This window comes from Asterias rubens, chromosome 13 (assembly GCF_902459465.1).
Source record: "Asterias rubens chromosome 13, eAstRub1.3, whole genome shotgun sequence".
Taxonomy (NCBI): Eukaryota; Metazoa; Echinodermata; class Asteroidea; order Forcipulatida; family Asteriidae; genus Asterias; species Asterias rubens.
Genome location: NC_047074.1, coordinates 2,920,360 through 2,944,097, shown reverse-complemented (window position 1 = coordinate 2,944,097; position 23,738 = coordinate 2,920,360). Strand labels below are relative to the sequence as shown.

Here is a 23,738-nt window from a genome sequence, read left to right as displayed (position 1 = left end):
ATGACGCCAAAGCTATCCGAACGCACCGGGGCAGACCGGTCGACCAAGGGAAGCTAAACGAACGCACCCTCTATAGCCAATAGGCACAGAGACGTCATATTTGAAACATGTGTCTGTACGTTTTAGTACAGGAAATCTGTGGCCATTTTAGATTTTTTTTTTTTACTTTTTAAGCAGAAAGGCATAAGGTTTGGAATGTACACACCGAATTATTGATGCTATTTCAAATTTCGCTCAGTTTAACATCAAATGTGAGATTAGAGATTTTTAATGTTGTTTTCCACTTTCATATACTGGAAAATAATTTTATGTGCATCATGAAATTCAATTAGAAATGCGCCACATTTTTGACCGCGCGGGGGCGCTTTAAACAGTTTATTTATTATTAAAAGAGACCAAAGGTTCTTGCAGTATGTCTGAGCTAATTCGTTGTCTATTTAATTTGGAGGCGCATATGTAAAATATGGCTTAGGAAATAAGGAAAGACATCTGTAAGAAATAAAATGTAAGATTTTGGAAAGAATTCAATTGAAAATTGGGTAGTCGTTAATATTTATTCTACAACATGTACATTCAATTCGCAGCAAGGACTACAAAGGATGTGCTAAAAGGTACATAAATGTGAACAAAATAAATTGGACCACCTATGAACTGTGTTTTAAGATAAAAGGAACAATTCTATGAAGAAAAATAACTAGCTAACTAAATAAATTTATATAAAAAAAAAAACACAAAAAAGAAGAAAGAAATAAAAAAAAGTAAGTCACTTAAAGGAATGTTACAGAATTGGTAAGGCAAAAAAATCGTAAAGATCATCAGATTTACATCTTGTGATGATGATAGAAGAATACATCCCGAGAATTATTACAGTCTGAAGTGTCATATTTGATATGAAAGAAATAAAACTTATTTCCTGTTTGGAGTTTATCGCTCACTGAGCGTTTTATTATAAAAAAAATCTTCGATGTCGAGCAAAAAGTGTAATCGGTTTTTCACTATCACGTGACCCAGAAGGCCAATCGATCCCAAACGTCTACAGGTTTGTCAGTTCGTGTAGATGGTGGATTACAAAAAGTGCTTACACTGCCAGTAACTTTTTTGTTATTAGCAAAACCAATTATGTAATGTTTCTTTAATTGATAAATAAATTATAAAAAGAAAACTGTTGACCATTGTTGATCTATTGTTGACAGCTTACAAATTGGGTGCTGTGTACAGTTGTTATAAAATTAGTACTTACTGTTTGCCTTTAATACCTTGGTCCTAGCACATGGGTGGGATGGTATGAAATAGCGGGGAAACCATTCCCCTGATCTACAGTGTAAAATACAGACTATACAATTTGAATAAATAACTTTTAATAAACAAACAAGTAAACATTGGTGATTATATGATTTAAATGTTGTTGTTGAAACAGGATAAGTGCGTGCACGTATCTTGGTTTTACGATGGTATTAAATCTAACTTTCAAAAAGTTACTTTAAAGGCAGTGGACACTATCAGCAATTACTCAAAATAATTATTAGCATAAAACCTTACTTGGCAACGAGTAATGGTAAGAGGTTGATAGTATAAAACATTATGAGAAACGGCTCCCTCTGAAGTTACATAGTTTTCGAGAAAGAAGTAATTTTCCACGAATTGGATTTCGAGACCTCAGATTCGGAATATGAGGTCTCGAAATCAACCATCTAAAAGAACACAACTTCGTGTGCCAAGGGTGTTTTTCTTTCTCGCAACTTCAACGACCAATGAGCTTAAGTTTTCACTGCCAAATCTAGAGAAAAAGCAGCGGAAAATTGCCCTTAGAGGCACTGGACACTATTGGTTACTACTCAAAATGATTGTTGGCATAAAAACTTATATGGGAATGAATAAGGGAGAGCTGGTGATAGTATTAAACATTGCGGCAATGGCTTACTTTAAAGTAACGTATATCTTTTGAGGAAGAGGCAATTTCTCACCCCAGGCCTGAAATTAGGCATCTGAACGCACACCCATTTGTGCAGCAAGGTTTTTTCTTTTATTATTCTCTTGCAATTCGATGACCAAATTAGTAGACTTTTTACAGACTGGTGATGAGACACACATGTTGTGATACATCAAGTGAGCATACCGGTAATTGACAATTACCGAACGTGTCTAGTGCCATTAACCGCTTGTGCGGCACCATAATGTAGCCCGAGCCCATAATGTAGCCTGACCTAAATGTAGCCCCAAACATGTACCTAAATGTAGCCCGGTGTGGCGGTTTCAACTTTCCGCTGTGTTCAGTTTTCCGAATGACCAAATACGGTAGCATTACGTCATGCGATGCCTGCGCACAGCAAGCGAAAGTAGTCCATTTTTAGTGCCGTATTGAGTCATCCATCACCCTCCGGTAGCTGTCATGGCGGCGCCCACGAGTCGAGTACAACTAGCGGCAAACGCGTGGATCGTATGAGTTGTTTTTTATGCAAGCAGAGTGTGACCTGCCTAAAGTTGTACCCATGAATACATGTAAAGATGGGGCAAGAGATTATGTGACTACACAGAAAAGAATCGTAATATAAACAATTTGGGGGTCACTGCTGAGAGAACTACAGTACTCGCCAGGGTACTCGCGGCGGTATCTGACAGGTCACCCGGAAAACTGAACACGCCGGAAAGCTTAAACCGTTCGAACAACGTGCTGATATGTCCGACTACGTCACCCAGAAAACTGAACACGGCGGAAGACTGAAACCGCCACACCGGACCTAAATGTAGAGCTCGGGCTACATTATGGTGCCGCACAACCGCTAGACCACGATATAAAACCTAAACACCAGGATTGCCAACCGACAACCCTGTTGCTATTGTTGAGGGTCTCACAGAGTTGGTACCTTCAATACCTCTACATGGAAATAACATCCTCAGTCCTTTTTGAAACTGCTTATACTTTAAAGCGTAGATGATTGGGTTGATGGCAGAATTGGTTGCTACAAGGGCTACGGAAATAATAAGAAGAGGAGAATCCGGGGCTGACGGTAACCCAAGAGTAGCGGCGAGCAGCAGTGAGGAGTTGAGGGTCCAGCATGCGACGTATGCGATGAAGACAATCAGTAGCGTCTTGAAGGTGTTGCGTCGGGCTCGAAGCAGAGACTCGTCTGCCGACTCCGGTGCCTGACCGGGCCTACCGGCCCCCGCGACGTTGGGCCCCATGATGCGAGCCAGCCGTTGCGCGCTCCGCTTCAGCTCCACGGTGATGTGGATGTAGGCAACAAGCATCGAGACGACGGGAAAGAAATACTGAAAGCCCGGTATCATAATCCCGACAACGCGGAGTTTTGGGTCAAAGAATTGCACACAATGTCCTTCTCGGTAGCGGAAAATTTCCGCGGCATACAGGGCGATGGAGAATCCGACAACCCAGACAAACACGATGACTATGGTCGCTCCGAGACGGTGGCAGACTTTCTGGAACTTGAAGGGGTAGACTATGGCAAGGTACCGTTCAAAGGTAAGAGCCACCAGGTTAATGGATGACGTAATGTAGCAAGCCCACAAGGGATAATTAGAGACCCAGATTCGACAGAGAAGAACTCCTGCCGTTCCTGGTGGTAGGATCTTAGGAACCGGAACCACACTGATCAGGAACATGAAGATGGAGCCAAGGATGTCCACCGTAGCTTGATTGAAGATGAAGGCGTTGGTAAGGGTGTGCATGGCAGGAGTTCGCCAGATGACAAAGCAGACCAAGGAGTTTCCCAATATGCCGACAATGCCAACAATACTCTGAATAATGAAGATCGGTGAAGCCATGACTTTATTTGTGTCGTTTTACTCTCCTGTATGACAAAAGAGAGATCACTGATCACTGAGACGAACATTATTTTCATGACATTGTTTTACTGATTTTTCCAAACCTACAGCACCTCAACAAGTAATATTTTCAGGGAAGCTTTCTACTGTCATTATCTTCAAACTGTGTAAGCTTAGTGTAAATCTGTAGACATTGTGGTTTTTGTTGTCCTACAAAAAGTACATAAACCATTTAAACGACGAAATTTGTCACATTTTATAACCATTTTGCAAAATATATAGACATAATTTATAGTGCTTGCAACATTATCGAGTATGTTATTGTCAGTTTGCTCAATTAATAATAAATAAATGTGTTACTAAAGTGCATTTTTTCAACTGGAAAATGTTTTTATACATTGGAAGATAAAATGTTTGTAGCTGTGTTTTGCTGTACATCATTGTGTTTTAGTTTGGAAAGGCAGTAACTTTCAAGTTGAACTAATTACCTTACGAACCTGATTCATAAAAACAATATACACTTTCATCAAAAGAGTGTTGTCACAGAAATAGTTTAAGACGAAATAACAAACCTAATTCATACCACAAGGTGAGATTTACTTACTGTTATCTTCTCGCCAATTCAAAATCTGGAAGCATTTGCAATCACCCACAGAGAGCACTTTAGAATCCCCAGATTATAGCCTTTCGTGATCAGCCTGTTCGTCGTGCCATCAACCCGAAGTGAAGCTTGCGAGTTCGACTCGGCGCAATTTAAATACTTTTTGCATCTATCTTGGTCCCCACCTCAACACTTTGATATGTCTTCAGCAGAGCTCATGTACACGCTACGGTAGTTTCATTTATTGCTATTTCGGTTTATTTGAATTACTTCAACAAGAATTGATCAGAAAGATAGAAGGGGCAAAACAAAAAGGGAAAAAAAGGATGGACTGTTAACATTTGGTTACTGATACTTCATACATTATTCAGGAACGAGTTCTCATTGGCCCATTCACAGTTCACGTAGGGCCTAGTAGCAGGTACAGAACGAATTATCATTGGTCAATTCACAATCACGTATCAGGGAGGCCCTACAGAACGAACTCTGATTGGTCCATTCACAACCACGTTCCAGGTACCAAACGAATTCTCATTGGTCCATTGAAGGCAAGGAGAGTCACCACCACACCAATTTGACCGCCCCTGTGGTAAAACCAAAATAGGTATCTTTCTGACAACTTAAAGCCATTAGACACTTTCGGTAACAGTATTTGTCAAAAGGCCCACACTTCGTATATCACAACTTATATATAACAAATAATAACCCTGTGAAAATTTAGGGTTAATCGGTCATCGGTCATCGGAGTCAGGAGAAAATAACGGGAAAACCCACCCTTGTTTCCGCACGTTTCGCCGTGTCATGACATGTGTTTAGAATAAATCCGCAATTCTCGATATCGAGAATTGATAATTGTTTTAATGTTTTCTCAAAAAGTAAAGCATTTCATGGAATAATATTTCAAGAGAAGTCTTTCACCATTACCTTCTGTAAACCCTGTAAGTTATTTGTAGTTGTTAATCTGTGAACTTTTATTTTGTTTTCTGTTCCGAAAGGGTATAATGCATTTAAGGCAGTGGACACTATGTGTAATTACTCAAAATAATTATTAGCAAAAAACCTTACTTGGTAACGAGTAATGGGGAGAGGTTGATAGTATAAAACATTGTGAGAAAGATTTCCATCTTTAGTTCTAATAAAATTTGATGTATTTATTTTTTATAACGAATCCAACCGTATGTGGTTGCTATTAAAATGAACCTTACCTTATCTTACCTTACTTTCTCAATCTTTCTGAAATGCTGAGGTTTGACAGGTTCAAATCCCGCCCTAATCAATTTTTCTTTGTGCAAAAAGTAACGTTTAAAAGCAGTGGACACTATTGGTAGTTACTCAAAATAATTATCATCATAAAACCTTTCTTGATTACAAGTAATGGGGAGAGGTTGATGGTAAAAACATTGTGAGAAACAGCTCCCTCTGAAATGACGTAGTTTTCGAGAAAGAAGTAATTTTCCACGAATTTGATTTCGAGACCTCAAGTTTAGAATTTGAGGTCTCGAAATCAAGCATCAGAAAGCACACATCAGAAAGCACTTCGTGTGACAAAGGTGTTTTTTTTCTGTCATTATTATCTCGCAAATTCGACGACCGATTGAGCTCAAATTTTCACAGGTTTGTTATTTTATGCATATGTTGAGATACACCAACTGTGAACACTAGTCTTTGACAATTACCAATAGTGTCACTGTCTTTAATGCTAAATAATTATTTTGAGTAATTACAAATAGTGTCCACTGCCTTTAAACCTAAGATTAACACAGAGAAGACCTTTAGGATTTCTACATTTTAGTGAGAAGTTAATTCTATAGCCGAGGGGCAGAAAAACGTCAAATTTAAAATAGTTATGAGTCTATACGTTAAACTACAGGAAATCGTTAGCCAATTTTTAATTTTTCATTATTTTTTAATAAGAAATTTTGCGCTTGTCATGCAAGCGGAGAATGGTTTTGGTAAGCACAGAATTCGGTGGCAAGCAGAGCCATGACCTTGGGCCAAGCTTTGTACTAAATTATTATTGCACACGCGTATTGTCATAAAAAGTAATCATATGGCCATGCACAACAAGGGCACAATCTTCTGTAATAATAGAAGACAGTGGCAATTACTAGTTTTACTTGAAAAGTATGTATTGTTTATTGTGCAGTATTACTTAATCTATCTTTAGTTCACTTCTTTAATCCTCCTGAAATTCTGCGTGAGGAAGATTCAAGTCCCACTCTAATCAATTTTGCTTTGTGTTAACGAAAATTAGCTTGTTTTATTAGGTCTAAAGACATATCCCGAGAGAGCTTGCTTTTGTTTGCTTGTCTGCAATGTTTACGTCAGTATACTCAACTAATCTTCGATATTATTTTTTTGACGAGGGATAGGGTTGAACCATCACTTTTAATTTGTATCAAATCTCAGTTAATTGAAGACCCGTACAGAAATAATATAAATAGAGTGACGTCAGAGAAATTGTTGAAAAAGAATGAACTGCTTCCCAATCTAGATTATTATAATTTTTATATTCCTGCAAAAAATGTACAAAAATGTAAAGGAACACGTTGCCTTGGATCGGACGAGTTGGTCTATAAAAAGGATTTGAAACCGTTTATTATGAAATGCATATGGTTAGAAGATGTTGTAAAAGTAGAATATAATGATCCACACAAGTATCACTCAAAATTGCACGGATTTCCTTTTACGTCGCGAACTAACACGGTCGGCCATTTATGGGAGTCAAAAATTTGACTCCCAAAAATGGCCGACCGTGTTAGTCGACGAGGTAAAAAGAAAACCGTGCAATTTTTAGTGATACTTGTGTGGATCAATATATTCTACTTTTACAACATCTTTCTAACCATATCGATTTGATAACAAACGGTTACAGAACGCTTTTCAGAGACCAACTCGACCGATCCAAGGCAACGTGTTCCTTTAACGGTTCAATGAAAAATAAAACCAAGGAACTAGAAGCAATTTCATGAGCACTTTTGGAAGTGACCATGGACATGTTTATTTCTTATACAGAAATGAAGTTACATCAATGAAAACTCATTAGGCCTATGACTGCACCCGCTCGAGAGTGTTGAGAGTAAGGTAGCGTAAATATCGAACTATAGGGTGGCCATGGCCCGAAATATTTGTCTTCTTATCCCTCAAATTAAACGGACCTTGCCCCCAAACTTTCAAAAGATAGCTTCAATAGCTTTGTTGCCATGGCAACAGCAGAATTACTTTTTCAGATTGCAAATTAATGTTGATCATATTGCAAATCTATAGTGATACGTCAGTTATACGTTATACGTGCCAGTTTATGACATTGAAAATGTCAATATTATTAAATATCAACATTCTGTATATATTATTTTATAATTGAAATATCTCCGAGCATTTTTGTATTGTATCAATTGATACTTCTAACATGCTCTCCCAATTAAAAAAAATATATACATATTTTTTTTTTTTTTGGCAATATAGTAACACACCGGCAAACCAAATACCTCGCCTACAATGCCTCTAATCATATCATTTATCATAATTCTGTTTTTAGATTTATTGCAAGGGAGAGCGCGAACGCAGTCCCTACTATCAGAAATGTACTCTTTAGTTCCCCACATTTGGGGAATCAAAAAGGTCAACCCAGGCCGAGGTGTGCAATGGCCGGTGTCAGATGCAATTGTGTCCGCCATGCAATACTGTCCGCTCCGTACATTTTTGCATATGCAATCGTGTCCGGGGCTATGCAAAAACCGTCCGGTGGACATGTGCATGACTGTATATGTAATGTATGTGCGCACAAGCAAGTGGGCATGCACTGAACTTAATATGCAGCATGAATATTCACGTATTTCCCATGTCATTCATGACATAGGCCGTGTCCGAAACGGCGACTTCGGCTACAGCTACGGCTAGATCGCGCGCGTCTGCCGATTCTTCAACACTGGTAGACGCACTGATCTAGACGCAGCTGTAGCCGAAGTCGACGTTTCGGACATGGCCATACTCTTAGCTTTTTAAAAATGGCGAACGTGTTCCGTCGACAAAGGGCTTTTAATTTACTGCAAGGACGGTTTTGCACGGGGGCGGATACAACTGCATATGCACATGTGTCCGGGCGGACACAATTGCATAATGAAGCAGCGTTCGGGCGGACACGGTTGCATATGCAAAACCGTCCGGCGGACATTATTGCATATGCAGTAATATCCTCCGGGTAGTATTGCATAAGGACATAATTGCATGCGACACCGGGCCTCGCCTTTGAAGAACCGCCTGAGTGATCACGGTGTTATACAGACCTTGTGAAACTCTCTACGGATACCTAATATAGAAGGGGAAGTGGAAAGACATCGTGTCACCGCTCAGCTGTCGGAAATGCAAGCATCAGCTACAACACTTACGCAATGCAGTATAAACAAACCACAAGAATTCAAGGGTCAATAGGTCTATTGTCCTGCGTTTATGTAGATTTGGTTGGCGAATTAAATGAGGAAAACGTTTATCTCAACCCCAATTATCCTACCGCTTCTTAATATCTTCTTAGCTTAAGTCATGTCCTTACCTGGTGTCCAGAATGTATACGGCAGAGTTTGAACACTTCATTAAATCTGAGATGAAAGTAAACGCCATGTTGTTTCATTCCTATGATGGGTGCGTTCGTTTAGCTTCCCTGGGTCGACCCCGGTCTGCCCCCCCCCCCCCCAATGCATTCGAATAGCTTTGAAGTCATTCCAGGGGCTCAGCCGGGGCAGCCCTCCAGTGCCGGGCCCAGTCTATCCAGTGCCGTGTTTCTGGAGTGGGTCACTTAGGGTTGACCCGAGGTGCATGACGTCACCACGAGAGGGCGAGTGTGATCGTTCGATCAGCTCTTGTCAGGGGCTCAGAGCACCGCGGGATCGTTCCAGGGAAGCTAATCGAACGCACCCGCTGTTTTGTGTTAATGTGTGCTCGTAATGATTACTCCAATAATGCAGTCGGTCACCGTACATGCGCAGTTGGAAAGGTCAATAGCATTACTGTATATTGAACATCATTGAACGCAGACGATATTGAGCAGCGGGAAAAAGACATTACGTTTAAATACAAGACACACGTGCGTATGCAAAGGTTCGTCCGAATTCCTGTTAGTTAACAGTTTGAAAACTGAACTTGCCATGTATGCTCGAATAACTACAAATACAACATCTGGCACACACACAGTAAGAATAAATCAACTAGAGTAAAAAACATCTGTCAACAAGTTTGGTTTAATTCATTTATGACACAGACTCACGCATCAATATAGATAGGATCATTAGCAAGAAAAGAAGCAATTACAGATCTGGTTTTTGCTACCAAAGCAGTTGCTGGCAGTCAGTGTAAGCAATTTATGTAATCCACAATATACATAAACTGACAAACCTGAAGAAGTTTGAGATCGATCGGCCATCTTGGTCACGAGAAAATAGTATCCGATAACACATTAATTGGAAGACTTCGATTTAAAAGAAAAATTAATAAAACGCTCACTGAGCGATAAACTCAATGCAAACGGGAAATGAGTTTTATTTATTTATCATTAAATATGACATTCCAGACAGAAGTACTTACTATCATCATCATTAGAGGTTGTTAACTTTTGATGTAAATCTGTGATCTGAGACGATGTTTTATCATACCAATAGGCCAAATGTTTCTTAAATATTCAAGTTTTTATAACATAATTATGAAGTGATAGTTGCGTGTTCCCTACTTTGACTACAGTGTCGGTTTGTTGTGACTGACGCCGCCATATTGAAGAGAACAAAGCGGATTTTGATTCAGCTATAAGAGTGCAGTTGACCCCTGAACCCGCCTTGACCTTATAATTAGAGTACTTGAACCGACCCTGTGACGACACCTTCAAATCTCCAACACATTCATCAAGCACTTCTTTAAGTTGCTCACGAAACTTTGCCAAGTCGGACTGAAAGTTCGGCCCGTATTCACTGATCTTGTTCCATAAGGACTCATTGAAATGTTTATAAAGTTTCATATCCACCGAGTTCCATTGTCTCAACTTCTTTCTGAGTGATTCGGAAACGGGCGCTGAGGGCGGCCTCATGTTTTTGGACACGTACACTATGTCAGCAGTGTCCCAACAAAGATAACGCTGTAAGAGTAACAACGATTCGTCGTAGTACTCGGTTATCAAAACTAAATCCAACTCTGCTTCTAGCTTGTCGATGTACGCTGAGACAATATCGTCATCCTTGTGGTGCTCGTGATCCAAACCCATGTCAAACATCTGATTATTCTTTGCGTAGTACCAGCGAAGTCCCCTTTCCCCCTCCCATGATAAATGCTTCAGCCTGTTTCGGTAAAACTCTGCTGTTCCCATGAAGTGCTCTAACTTGGCTGGTATCGTCTTATAATGTTTCCGTTCCTGAATGAGAAACGCATCGTCGAACTGGAAGTGTGAGAAAGCAGATTCGAACTGGTGACCCGGATCGCGAAGGATGGTGACGTAATGAGTTGGTGACGTCATGAAGGCATCCATCTTTGCCCGGTCGTAGCGGGCGTGGCCGGTCATCAAGTTGTACCTAAAAGTCCTGGCCCACTTGGAAACTCCGATTGGAGGGAGAAATATTTCTTTTGGAGTTGTCTTGGATAAAGTGATATAACCGAGATGTCCGTTATTGCGATGTCTTTTGTTGAGAGCGAAGGAGAGCTTTCGTGTGTACCCGAATCGGTTGATGATGTGCGACAACGTGGTGCTTCCAGTCTTGTGCGTTTTGATGAAGACCAAGTTGGGCTCTGGTGTACCGCCCTCACACGGTGCGACTGAGGGATGTAAATTCATCTTCTGCAGGCCGTTGAGGAGTTGAGTCCTGTGAGTTAAGAATGAATCAAACAAAATCATGGGATAAAGTGATTTTATAAATTAAAATTAATAATTTTTGTTTTCTTCATAGAGGCATACCTCTGAATTAAGACAAAATGGACATGATAGTACTTTATTTAAAGTATTTTACTTTCATTAAAACCATATCAGTATTTGGGCTTTGAGGTGTTTTTTTTTTTGGGGGGGGGAGGGTTTCAGAAGCGAAACACTGAATTCCGTAACAAATGTACATATTTAATGCTTGGTAGTATCCGTAAGTTTACTGTTTATTTATAGTTTCGGACACGAGTTACACTCATTATAAGCCAGAATACCATATAATTTTATACAGATTTCATTGCTGCGACTGGTACCCCTGTCATTTCATAAGAAATTTGCTAAGCAGAATGCAGCTTTATGAAACTGGGCCCAGGTGGCTAAAAAATACATTGAAAATCAGTGCTACCAGGCGGTGCTAGGTTATTGTAGCCCAATCCCCATCAAGTTTTGCTGATTTTGTTTGTTTGGCTTGTCAGTCAATATGGGTATGTACACAGAAGAAATGACCAGCAGAGTCACCAAAAATGAGAAATGAGCACTGGAGACAGTGAAGCGAACCGAGCGGTGCTATGGTATAGTGTGGCGCCCCCCCCCCCCCCCCCCCCCCCCCACCCATCAATTTGTGTTGATTTTGTTTATTGTTTGGCTTATCAGTCAATATGGGTATGTGTACACAGAAGAAATGACCAGCAGAGTCACCAAAAATGAGAAATGAGCACTGGAGACAGATAGCGGTGCTATGGTATAGTGTGGCGCCCCCCCCCCCCCCCCCCACCCATCAATTTGTGTTGATTTTGTTTATTGTTTGGCTTATCAGTCAATATGGGTATGTGTACACAGAAGAAATGACCAGCAGAGTCACCAAAAATGAGAAATGAGCACTGGAGACAGTGAAGCGACCCGAGCGGTGCTATGGTATAGTGTTGCCCCCCCCCCCCACCCATCAATTTGTGTTGATTTTGTTTATTGTTTGGCTTATCATTCAATATGGGTATGTACACAAAAGAAATGGACACAGAGACGGTGGAGTGACTTGACACTCATGGCAATGTCACTCGAGACAATTTTGAGGGAAAAACAGTTCCTGTCAATTTCTCAAAAGAGTAACACTTTTGACCCCCTGTAGAGTCCTTTGTATAGAGTGAGTTCGTTTTCGAGAATTTAGCAGTAAATAAAGGGTCACGATACCTTGAGTTGGAAGTCAGCTGCCTGGATGAAGCTTGAAACCTACGGCGGGTCGTCCCGCTCTCGACTCGTCCTGCGTGGATTGTCTCGGAGGGCCGCACCATCCTCAAAACCAACCCAAATTTCTCGAGGAAACATGACAGGATGACGAAACCCAGCAGAAAGGCGAAGATCAGATGATTTGGCTGACAAGAAAAAAAATACAAAGCAATTTCAAAGCAATTAAACAAGCTCTGTAAGTGGGACAACATTATCACACAATTATTATGTTGAAGTGTTCAACCTTTGTGGATAGGAGTTTTAAATAATAACGTCTACAAAAAAGTGCTTTACGAATAGTATGGCCTACTGGCACAATAGGTCTAGATATATTTTAACATAATGTACATCGGAAGTCGTAGTATTTAATCATTTCGATGGTATCTCTCATCCGATCTTAATAATGGTCAGGTACTGATAATTTTAAGTTATAAACCACAAGAGAAACTGCCTGTGTACGTTTGTAAGAATTTAAAGTCTGAAATTTAAGCTTTGTTTTAAAAGTTTAAACGGTTAACCTATGGTGTTTCTGATCAGCATAATGTTAGTTCGAGTCCTGTATGGAATCATTCAGTAAAAGCATCTTCTAAATTCCAACTCATTGTAACCAAACTGAGGCTGGACGAAATAATAGTCTGGTTCCATGTTTGCGCAATGAATGTTAGCATTAATTACTGCTGTGGAAACAGGGAACATGACCAAGATGGTGACGCGTGATAAAGGTCTATAGGGGTTAACCCAAGTGTAACAGCAAGCACCATTGTGTACAGGTTTTCTCAGGCTTGCGAGTTACAGTGATTAAATTAACTTTTGGTTTCATTACCAGAAACATATAGGCTGTAATCACAAAGCAAGGTCCTTGCTTTTGGGTCAAATGAACAGGAGTGTGGATGCACGAAAATGAAATAACCTTGTAAAAGGTGGCGATCTCATCTTGACCTTACTGGCGATGTAAGCCCGAATTCACAGTAGGAAACATTCTACGGGTTTTAGAAACGTAGGATGGGGTCTACAAGGCCTACATTTGTGTATGAGACAACCTCAAGTTTAGGATTCAAGATGTCTGTGTGGAGTATGTTCATGGACGAGAAAGTGTAGATTCGTGGATAGAGTGTACGAGCCAAAGGCGTGTACATTGTAGTCACGAATCTACACTTTTTAGTATATTCTCTGATTTAAACTGTTTGCCCGAGCCATTGATTATTTGATAGTTTTAATGAATTTGATTTCTCAATCACGAATCTATACTTTCTCGTTTATTCTCTCATTCAAAACTGAATTGGATTTTTCACTAGTAGGTGTAGATTCGTAAGATTACTCGTGCGTGGAGGAAGGGGCCTACAAAATTGCATGAGCTTACAGCAGAGCCATGAAACTGGGCCCAGATGAAATGAAGGGGACACGCTAAGAACATAATTAAAGGAACAAGTTGCCTTTTGGATCGGACGAGTTGGTCTATAAAAAAGCGTTTGTAACCGTTTGTTATTAAATGCATATGGTTGGAAAGATGTTTTAAAAGTAGAATACAATGATCCACACAAATTTGCCTCGAAATTGCGTGGTTTTCCTTTTACTTTGCGAACTAACACGGTCTGCCATTTATGGGAGTCAAAAATTAAGACTCCCATAAATGGCAGACTGTGTTAGTCGACGAGGTAATAGGAAAACCACGCAATTTCGAGGCATGTTTGTGTGGATCATTGTATTCTATTTTTACAACATCTTCCTAACCATATGTATTTTATAACAAACGGTTACAAACGCTTTTCAAAGACCAACTCGACCGATCCAAGGCAACGTGTTCCTTTAAAGGCAGTGGACACTATTGGTAATTGTCAAAGACTAGCCTTCACAGTTGGTGTATCTCAACATTATGCATAAAAGAACAAGCCGTTGCAAATTTTAGCTCAATCGGTCATCGAACTTGCGAGATAATAATGAAAGAAAAACACCCTTGTCACCTGAAGTTGTGTGCGTTTAGATGGTTGATTTCGAGACCTCAAGTTCTAAACCTGAGGTCTTGAAATCAAATTCGTGGAAAATTACTTCTCTCTCGAAAACTATGTCACTTCAGAGTGAGCCACTTCTCACAATGTTTTATACCATCAACCTCACCCCATTGCTCATCACCAAGAAAGGTTTTATGCTAATAATTATTTTGAGTAATTACCAATAGTGTCCACTGCCTTTAAGAAGAAAATAATGGTTGAATGAATCAAATAAAAAAAGGTTTCTATTCCTGGTAGTGAGACATGAAATAATAATAATAAATGCCGAAGTCTTCTACCAAAAAGTTACACCCAAGGCGCTTAGTAAATACATTTATGGCACATGCCCCCCCCCCTCCCCCACCCAGTGATCCCCCCCCCCCAGGTACCCACACGACAAATCGCGGTTGGAGTGCCCACATAAACAAAGACAACAGATTTGTAATACTAGTTTGAGTGTCCTTACTCTATGGTTTGAGCTTGAGCGATAATTTTTTTTTAAGGATTCTGCTGACACACAGGCATACAGCACTTTGTATCAATATTCACGAGTATGCCTACGATTAAACAAAAATACAGCATATTTGTCTTAAACTTACCCGTAGTTGCATTATGGCATATTACTACACAACATCATGTATTTGTGTCAACTTCTGCACATCATGTACACAACGCTTTACAAGATCACAGGACAAACTTCTCTTTTTGTTCTTATAAAATACGTCCATCCAGCGGTCATCTTGTCTGTGGTCTTCAGATGATGCCGGTGTTGTCAGATTCTGATAGAAGCAACATAACGCTGACAGCTGCACTATATGCTCCTCCGTACCATCATGTACTCCACTCACAAACAAGATATTTATCTTATGTATTAAAGACTGCATAGTATAGTACGTTGCGCTTGCTACGGCCAATTTACTAGTCTTGTCTCGTGACGTTAGTTGCTCTATTTTCTTTGCCAAACGTTGACTAAGTTTTCATTTATGTGTCATCCGAATCGCTGTTACAAAATAACCTAATCAACATGGAGGTTTGGTATGGGCAGGGGAGACCGCCTACATATTCATTTGTATGACGTAGTCAGTTGGAGCTGTAAATGAAACTTGAATTGGAAATAGACGGGTTTCATGTTTACCTAAACAAGAACACCGACCACAAAACAAAACACAGATTCTTGTACACCGTGGTACCGTAAACAGTACAAGTCTAGGTTCCATACCTACTTTCTTCCCGCAGGATGTAAAGTGTGCAAGGTATTTGCAAGGAATTTTGTCTGCAGGCCCTGCTCTGCTGGAGTTGACAGACTCACCCAGACGTTGTTTTGAAGTGTAAAGCTCTCTATGTCTGGAGTCCTAGCTCTACGGTATGACAGCCATCATTTTAAACAAACCAACCTCTGGACCAAAGAACTTGAAAACCGAGTAGCAGCCGTTTAATAAATAAATGATAATAAAACCAGCTCTTATATAGGGCAAATCCCCCCAAAATGATCATTGCGCTTTACACACAAACAAAAGCAAATAATTATAATACACTAGAATAATAAGTTTTGAGGTTGCGTTTGAAAGCAGAAACTTCTGGAGAGGACCTTAGAGTAAGTGGTAATGTGTTCCAGAGAGTTGGCCCGAAACACTGAACGATCCATGTATCGGTTAAAACACAATTAAGGGCAGTTGACCTCTTTGGTAATTTGTCAAAGACCAGTCTTCTAGCTTGGTGTACCCCCAACATAGGCATGAAATAACAAACCTGTGAACATTTTGACTCTGTCAATAGTATTGGTCATCGAAGTTGCAAGAAAATAATGAACGAAAAAACATCCTCGTACAATGTGTGTGCTTTCAGTTGCATACTATAATATAAGGCTTCAGCTGAAGCAGTTTATTTGGTCAAGTGAGTTAGAAATAATAACCTCTTTCTCAAACACTATGCTACTATGCCTTTAAGCTCTACGGTCCAACAGCCATTTTTAACCAGTCAACCTCTAGAACCAAGAACTGTCGTATATCAGTTTAAAACACAATTAAACGTCCGGTAGGACGTCTACCATTTACATGCGTTTGTGAATGAACAATAATGTATGGATAGGTCGGTCGATAAAATCAATGTTGGCTTACCATGCCTCTATTGACAAAAGTGATCAGCATTTTTACGTAAAGGGAGGCAAAAGTAACGTAAAGGCAGACCAATATTACATAGCGCTGAATTTGGGTTGAAATGTCATAGAGCAACGACAACTCGGTCAATCAATTTCCCCTTGTGGTTTATTATTAACTCAGGCCTGATACTTCACGGAGGTAACGAAGGCGATTGCCTCCATGCCCCCGGTCATCTTGGTACCCTTGAAATCTTGAAATGCTCCAATAGAAACTTATAATTTCCTTAGAGGATACCCTTTACCAATGAGAACATGCCTCGATGCCCTAGCCCGTTCAAAAACGAAGCATGCGGGCCTGCAGCCGATTTCACAAAACGCTAGGATTAATCCTATCTCGAGTTAGGACAAGTAACTCGTCCTAACTTAGGATTATTCTTAAGGTCTGCATGCTACATTGACGGGCTGGGACTCGTCCTTTGTCCTTATCTTAAAGCCAGTGGACACTATTGGTAAACGTCAAAGACCAGTCTTTTCACTTGCTGTATCTCAACATATGCATAAAATAACAAACCTGTGAAGATTTGAGCTCGATTGGTCGTCGGAGTTGCGAGATAACTATGAAAGAAAAAACACCCTTGTCACACGAAGTTGTGTGCTTTCAGATGGTTGATTTCGAGACCTCAAGTTCTAAATCTGAGGTCTCGAAATCAAATTCGTGGAAAATTACTTCTTTCTCGAAAACTATGGCACTTCAGAGGGAGCCGTTTCTCACAATGTTTTATACCATTAACCTCTCCCCATTACTCGTCACCAAGTAAGGTTTTATGCTAGTAATTGTTTTGAGTAATGACCAATAGTGTCCACTGCCTTTAACGGTTGTATCATGGCTTCTGACTGGCAGCCCTGTTAGTGGTTAGACCACCATCGGAAATGTAATCCGTATGGTTGTTGGTTCAAAGCCCGCTCCTAGTAAATTTTCATGTTTTCAACCACGAATCATTTTAAATTTACTCAGGCAGTTTCCCTTGTGGTTTATCATTCGAAGTACGATAAGGTGCACTGTGGGCGCCTTTGCAGCAAGCAGTTTCTTTCTATGCAACAACATCAGTACAGACAATGATCAAGTCTGCAAACGATGTAACATAAAACTTGCTCGTCGAAATGGCGCCCGTGTGTATTTCACATTCCAAAACATACAACGGCTACCCAAAAGCACCATGCACTCGAACGAATGGTGAAGACGACTTCAGAAATCCGGATGAAAATAGGCAAAGACGGGAACTTAACTTTAAAGGCACGTTAAACAAATTGGTTTTTGCTAGCAAAACAGTTGCTGACAGTGTAAGCACTTTATGTAACCCACCATAATGAAATACTGACAAACCTGTAGAAGTTTGGGATCGATCGGCCATCTGGGTCACGAGAAAGTTAAAAACATTTTGGATGACATCGATTAAACATTTTTGTATAAAACGCTAACTGAGCGATAAACGCGAACGGGAAATTAGCTTTATTTATTTCTCATCAAATTAAGACATTTCAGACAGAGATATTTCAATGGATGTTTTCTATTGTCATCATCATTAGACCGTGCAAGTTTTATGTAAATCTGTGATCTTTAGACGATTTTATCTCTTACCAATTCGGTAAAGTTCCTTTGAAATTATTTTTTTTTACAAAGAATTATTAAGTGACAGTTGCGTGTTCCCTCCTTTGACTAAAGTGTCGGTTTGTTGTGACTGACGCTGCCATATTGAAGAGAACAAAGCGGATTTTGATTCAGCTATCAAAGTACAGTTGACCCCTGATCCCGCCTTGACCTTATAATTTGAGTACTTGAACCGACCCTGTTTTGAGACTTTCAAATCTCCAACACATTCATCAAACACTTCCTTAAGATGCTCACGAAATTTGGCCAAATCGGTCTGGAAGTTTGGCCCGTATTCTCTGATCTTGTTCCATAAGGAATTATTGAAATGTTTATAAAGCTTAACATCCACCGAATTCCATTGTCTCAGCTTCTTCCTGAGTGATTCGGAAACGGGCGTTGGGGGCGGCCTCATGTTTTTGGACACGTACAAAATGTCAGCCGTGTCCCAACAAAGACAACTCTTCAAGAGTAACAACGATTCGTCGTAGTACTCGGTTATCAAAACTAAATCCAACTCTGCTTCTAGCTTGTCGATGTACGCTGAGACAATATCGTCGTCCTCGTGGTGCTCGTGATCCAAACCCATGTCAAAAATCTGATTATTCTTTGCGTAGTACCAGCGAAGTCCCTTTTGCTTCTCCCATGATAAATGCTTCAGCCTGTCCTGGTAAAATTCTGGTTTTTCCATGAAGTGTTCTAACTTGGCTGGTATCGTCTTATAACGTTTCCGTTCCATTTTGCTGAGAAACGCATCATCGAACTGGAAGTGTGAGAAAGCAGATTCGAATTGGTGACCCGGATCGCGGAGGATTGTGACGTAATGAGTTGGTGACGTCATGAAGGCATCCATCTTGGCCCTGTCGTAGCGGGCGTGGCCGGTCATCAAGTTGTACATGAAAGTCCTGGACAAATTGGAAACCCCAATTGGAGGGAGAAATATTTCTTCTGGAGTTGTCGTTGATAAATTGATATAGCCGAGATGTCCGTTTGTTTGTCTTTTGTTGAGAGCGAAGGAGAGCTTTCGTGTGTACCCGAATCGGTTGATGATGTGCGACAGAGTGGTGCTTCCAGTCTTGTGCGTTTTGATGAAGACCAAGTTGGGCTCTGGTGTACCGCCCTCACACGGTGCGACTGAGGGATGTAAATTCATCTTCTGAAGGCCGTTGGGGAGTTGAGTCCTGTCAGTTCGGAGTGAATGAAACAAAATCATGATTTTATAATTTATAGTTTGTGTTCATAGAATTCGAAGCATAACGCTGAATTGCGATAAGTTGTACATAGTTCAATACTAGGTTGTACCCGCAAGTTTACCGTGTGTTTATAGTTAACCTCCAAGTTGCCTGCAAAGTTGCCTGCAAAAGAATGCCTCGTATATTATAAACAATAAGCTTATAAATAAAGCCATGTGAGTTAAAGGAACACGTTGCCTTGGATTGGTCGAGTTGGTCTTTGAAAAGCGTTTGTAACCGTTTGTTATAAAATATTTATGGGTATAGAGAGATGTTGTAAAAGTAGAATACAATGATCCACACAAACAAGCCTCGAAACTGCAGTGTTTTCCTTTTACCTCGTCGACTAACACGGTCGGCCATTTTTGGGAGTCAGATTTTTTACTCCCATAAATGGCCGACACGCAATTTCGAGGACAATTTGTGCGGATCATTGTATTCTACTTTTAAAACATCTTTCCAGCCATATGCATTTTATAAAAAATGATTACGAACGCTTTCCAAAACCAACTCGTCCGATCCAAGGCAACGTGTTCCTTTTAAAGGAACACGTTGCCTTGGATCGGACGAGTTGGTCTATTAAAAGCGTTTGAAACAGTTTGTTATAAAATGCATATGGTTAGAAAGAAGTTTTAAAAGTAGAATATAATGATCCACACAAGTGTCACTCGAAACTGCACGGTTTTTCTTTTATGTCGCGAACTATCACGGTCGGCCATTTATGGGAGTCAAAGTCTGACTCCCACAAATGGCCGACCGTGTTAGTCGACAGGGTAAAAAGAAAACCACGCAATTTCGAGGCATATTTGTGTAGATCATTGTATTCTACTTTTACAATATCTTTCTAACCATATACATTTTACAACCGGTTACAGAACGATTTTCAAAGACCAACTTGACCGATCCAAGGCAACGTGATCCTTTATGAGGTTAAACGACCCTTTAACACAGTGGCAGGGGTGACGGTGACTAAGTAAGTTTGGGTGATTTTTTACCATCCAACTAACTTTTATTTGTGTATTTCTTTTTATATTTAATTTACGGACTGGAAGGGGGGGGGGCATTGGCTTTATGTGGGGAGAGGGGACTCTTAACCTGTCCTAGAGCTTAACTACTGGTAATTACTCAAAGAAGTACCACTTTTGAACCTCTGTAGAGTGGGTTCGTTTTCGAGACCTCATTAAAATTGAGCCGTAAATAAAGGGTCACCATACCTTGAGTTGGAAGTCTGCTGCCCGGATGAAGCTTGAAACATACGGTGGGTCGGCGGCCGGCTTTTTTGCCCCGCCTGGATTTTATCGGACGGCCATCCCATCCACAACACCAAGCCACTATACATGTATATTTCGAGGAAACATGACAGGATGACGAAACCCAGCAGAAAGGCGAAGATCGGATGAATTTGCTGACAAGAAAAATTACAGCCAATGAAATAAACTAAAGTTTTTAACAACTAGCGGCAATGAAAATTAATTTTGGTTTTACCCATATACATGTACACTGATGTGTGTTAGCACTGATCAGCAGCATCAGCAGAGTGTGGGTTCGAATCCCGAGTCGTGACGCTGGTGTCCTTAAGCATGACACTTCACCATTGCTTTGTCCTTCGGATGGGACGTTAAGCCGTTGGTCCCATGTGTTATCTAACGCATGTAAAAGAACCCAGTGCACTTATCGAAAAGAGAAGGGGCTCCGATCGGCAGCAAATTGCGCCACATTACATTACATGGTGGTATCAGAATTAGGTCTCATAATTCAAACGTAGCTCACATCTTGCAGGAAATACTGCATGTTAAGCCTCCTTTCGCAGCGATATTCGCAAGTGAGTTGAACTGCTGCGAATTATTCGTTGCGAATTTGTGACGTCAACATTCGTATCGCATTCGCATTCGCAGGAAGTATGAACCGGACTTTACAGCGCCAGGAGCGTCACTGAGTGACGGACATGTGCGCTATATAAGAAGTTACAGGTTAGAGTTCATTACTCAGTACTTTCCCGAGCTCTGTGAAAAAAAATACCACAGGCATATTACTCGGGTGGGACTCGAACCCACGCCCTTTGCCACCAAAGAGCAGTGTCTTGCCAAGGCAGATACAATAGTACACGTCTTCGAATAAAATGTGTTTTACTGCTCACAAAATGGCTGTTTTTAAGGGTGAAATGTGTGTAAAACCTAGCGAAATGTCGTAGGAGACACTGTCTTGGGGACGCTGTACCTTAGACAAGCTAGGTAAAGGGGTCCGGGGCAGGGACAGATTCACCGGGGGACAGAATCTCCGTCCACACCGACCTTGCGTCAACAAAAAAACCATTCAGCGACTGGCACTGCGCCTGAGCTAAGACCATCGGGCAACTTTTCAGTCGGCGATACTTACGACCTGAGCGTAACTGCGATGATTTTTAGACAATCAGGGGTAGATTTCACAAAGGTAGTCCTAACTTAGGACTAGTCCTAGGCAATGCTAAGAGATAGGACCAGTCCTAAGTTAGGATGAGTTACTGGTTTTAACTTAGGACCAGTCCTATCTCTTAGCATTGCTTAGGTCGTCCTAAGTTAGGACTACCTTTGTGAAATCGACCCCTGAAACAGTTGCCGCTCGAGAAAACAAACAGTCGCAAGAGTAGAACAATTTCAACTTGTATGACGTGAACCCGACGGTCGGGAACCAATCGCAGGCACACGATTTCTCAGTTGTTGTGACCTGAGCATATTTTTGTCTGCGTTTTGCCGACAGTGTGTGTTGCGGGCGCAAGAAAATCGTATGTCGACATGAGGCCGGCTATAATAAAACTAAATACAGCACATTGGTTTTAAACTTACCCGTAGTCTCATTATGGCATCTTACCGCACAACATCAAACCTACTTCATGCCCACAATGGTTTAAAAGATCACAGAACAGGCTTCTTTTTTCTTCTAATACGTAGGTTAAGCCAGCGGCCATTAATCTATGGTCTATATGATGCCAGTGCTTTCACAGTCTAGACAAGCATGGAACAACGAGACGAGTAACACACAGCTGTATCATGGGTAGCAGTAGAAACCAACACTAATAAGTAACACGTTGAAACATTGCTCAAAGGTCCCTATACCATCTATTTACTCATGACGACAAACCTGTTAATAATTATCTACAAGCCTGTACTCGCTTCGGCGGGCCCGTAACCAGAATTTTATTTATTTATAATTACTTATTTATTTGGGGGGGGGGGGGGCTGATAGGGGAGATATGAACAGTAGTTCATCGGAGCGTTAGGGTTATCATTGGGTGTGTGAAGGTAGCAGCTTGGCCGAAATGCAAGTATGCCTAAAATTGTCGAAGTGTAATTAGAAAACAAATTGGAAGGAACGAAAGTTCGTGAAATTGCGTTTTGAACGGACTTTCCCCTTAATTTCTTTCTGTCCTTTAGGCCTAATGATAGTGTTTTCGTCAACAGCAAATTTTATGGACTCGTAATTTTGAGGAACAGTTTTATAGAAATGGCCACGCATGAGAATCTTCTGATTCTAACAGGAATTCCGGTGTTTTCCCTTCAAATTTGTAGTCTTCAATTTTGTCTTTCTTCAACCCCAAATCATATCAAATAACCAGTCAATTTCCCTTATGGTTTATTATTTGGTGCACTGGGCACCATTTCAGAAAGCACCTCTTTCGATGAAACATCAGTACAGACAGTGAGCATTGCTGCCAACCTAACAAAACATCTGCTTGCTCAAATGGCACATGTATGTATTTCACGTCCCCAAAAATAGACCATGGCTGGAAAAGGCGCGCTTGCACTGCGCGTAAAGATAATTATCCTCCACAAAATTAATGTATTAATATCATAAAACAAAATGCAAAGAACACATTGAAAGCCAAAGAATAAAAGTTAACTTCTGAAATAAGTTTATTTATACATTTGTTTTTGTATTTAAATAACGTCACATATTGAAAGAGTAGCATAGACTTCCAAAAAAAGTTGTCTCTCACAAAAATGGCCCTCGCACAGGAAATTCTACCAAGCCCATCATGCACTAGAACCCATCGAGCTACAGACGTTCTACAATCAGCTGGTGTCCAATTTCAGAAAGCTGGTAAGTATTGAGCAAAATTGAACAGGGCACCAGTCATAACAAATGTTAGATGAATGGGTTTTAAAACCGCGTTTACAGTGAAGCCAAAAAAGGTGAATTGAGATCCGGCATTTGAATCACGACCATAGCTCAAGATCATACTACTACTGTATACCTTTAACATGGTGTGGCCATCTTCGTTTTACTCCATTCCAACTC

At 40.6% G+C, this 23,738-nt stretch overlaps 3 protein-coding genes and 1 pseudogene across 3 annotated transcripts; all 4 read right to left on the bottom strand.

The window, feature by feature from the left end:
- Positions 1–2,799: 2,799 nt before the first annotated feature.
- LOC117298630 (galanin receptor type 2-like) lies at positions 2,800–3,783 on the bottom strand. The gene has a single exon (XM_033781948.1). It carries the CDS (start codon positions 3,781–3,783, stop codon positions 2,800–2,802), a length of 984 nt encoding a protein of 327 aa, XP_033637839.1.
- A 4,148-nt stretch (positions 3,784–7,931) lies between these two features.
- On the bottom strand, positions 7,932–8,069 carry LOC117299024 (annotated as a pseudogene).
- A 1,578-nt stretch (positions 8,070–9,647) lies between these two features.
- On the bottom strand, positions 9,648–12,504 carry LOC117298835 (galactose-3-O-sulfotransferase 2-like). The gene is made up of 2 exons (XM_033782178.1): positions 12,462–12,504; positions 9,648–11,220 (listed from the first exon to the last, which is right to left on the bottom strand). Exon 2 carries the CDS (start codon positions 11,190–11,192, stop codon positions 10,056–10,058), a length of 1,137 nt encoding a protein of 378 aa, XP_033638069.1. The 5' UTR covers positions 11,193–11,220; positions 12,462–12,504; the 3' UTR covers positions 9,648–10,055.
- A 5,483-nt stretch (positions 12,505–17,987) lies between these two features.
- On the bottom strand, positions 17,988–22,297 carry LOC117298629 (galactose-3-O-sulfotransferase 2-like). The gene is made up of 3 exons (XM_033781947.1): positions 22,286–22,297; positions 20,678–20,868; positions 17,988–19,412 (listed from the first exon to the last, which is right to left on the bottom strand). Exons 1-3 carry the CDS (start codon positions 22,295–22,297, stop codon positions 18,257–18,259), a joined length of 1,359 nt encoding a protein of 452 aa, XP_033637838.1. The 3' UTR covers positions 17,988–18,256.
- Between the last annotated feature and the right edge of the window lie 1,441 nt (positions 22,298–23,738).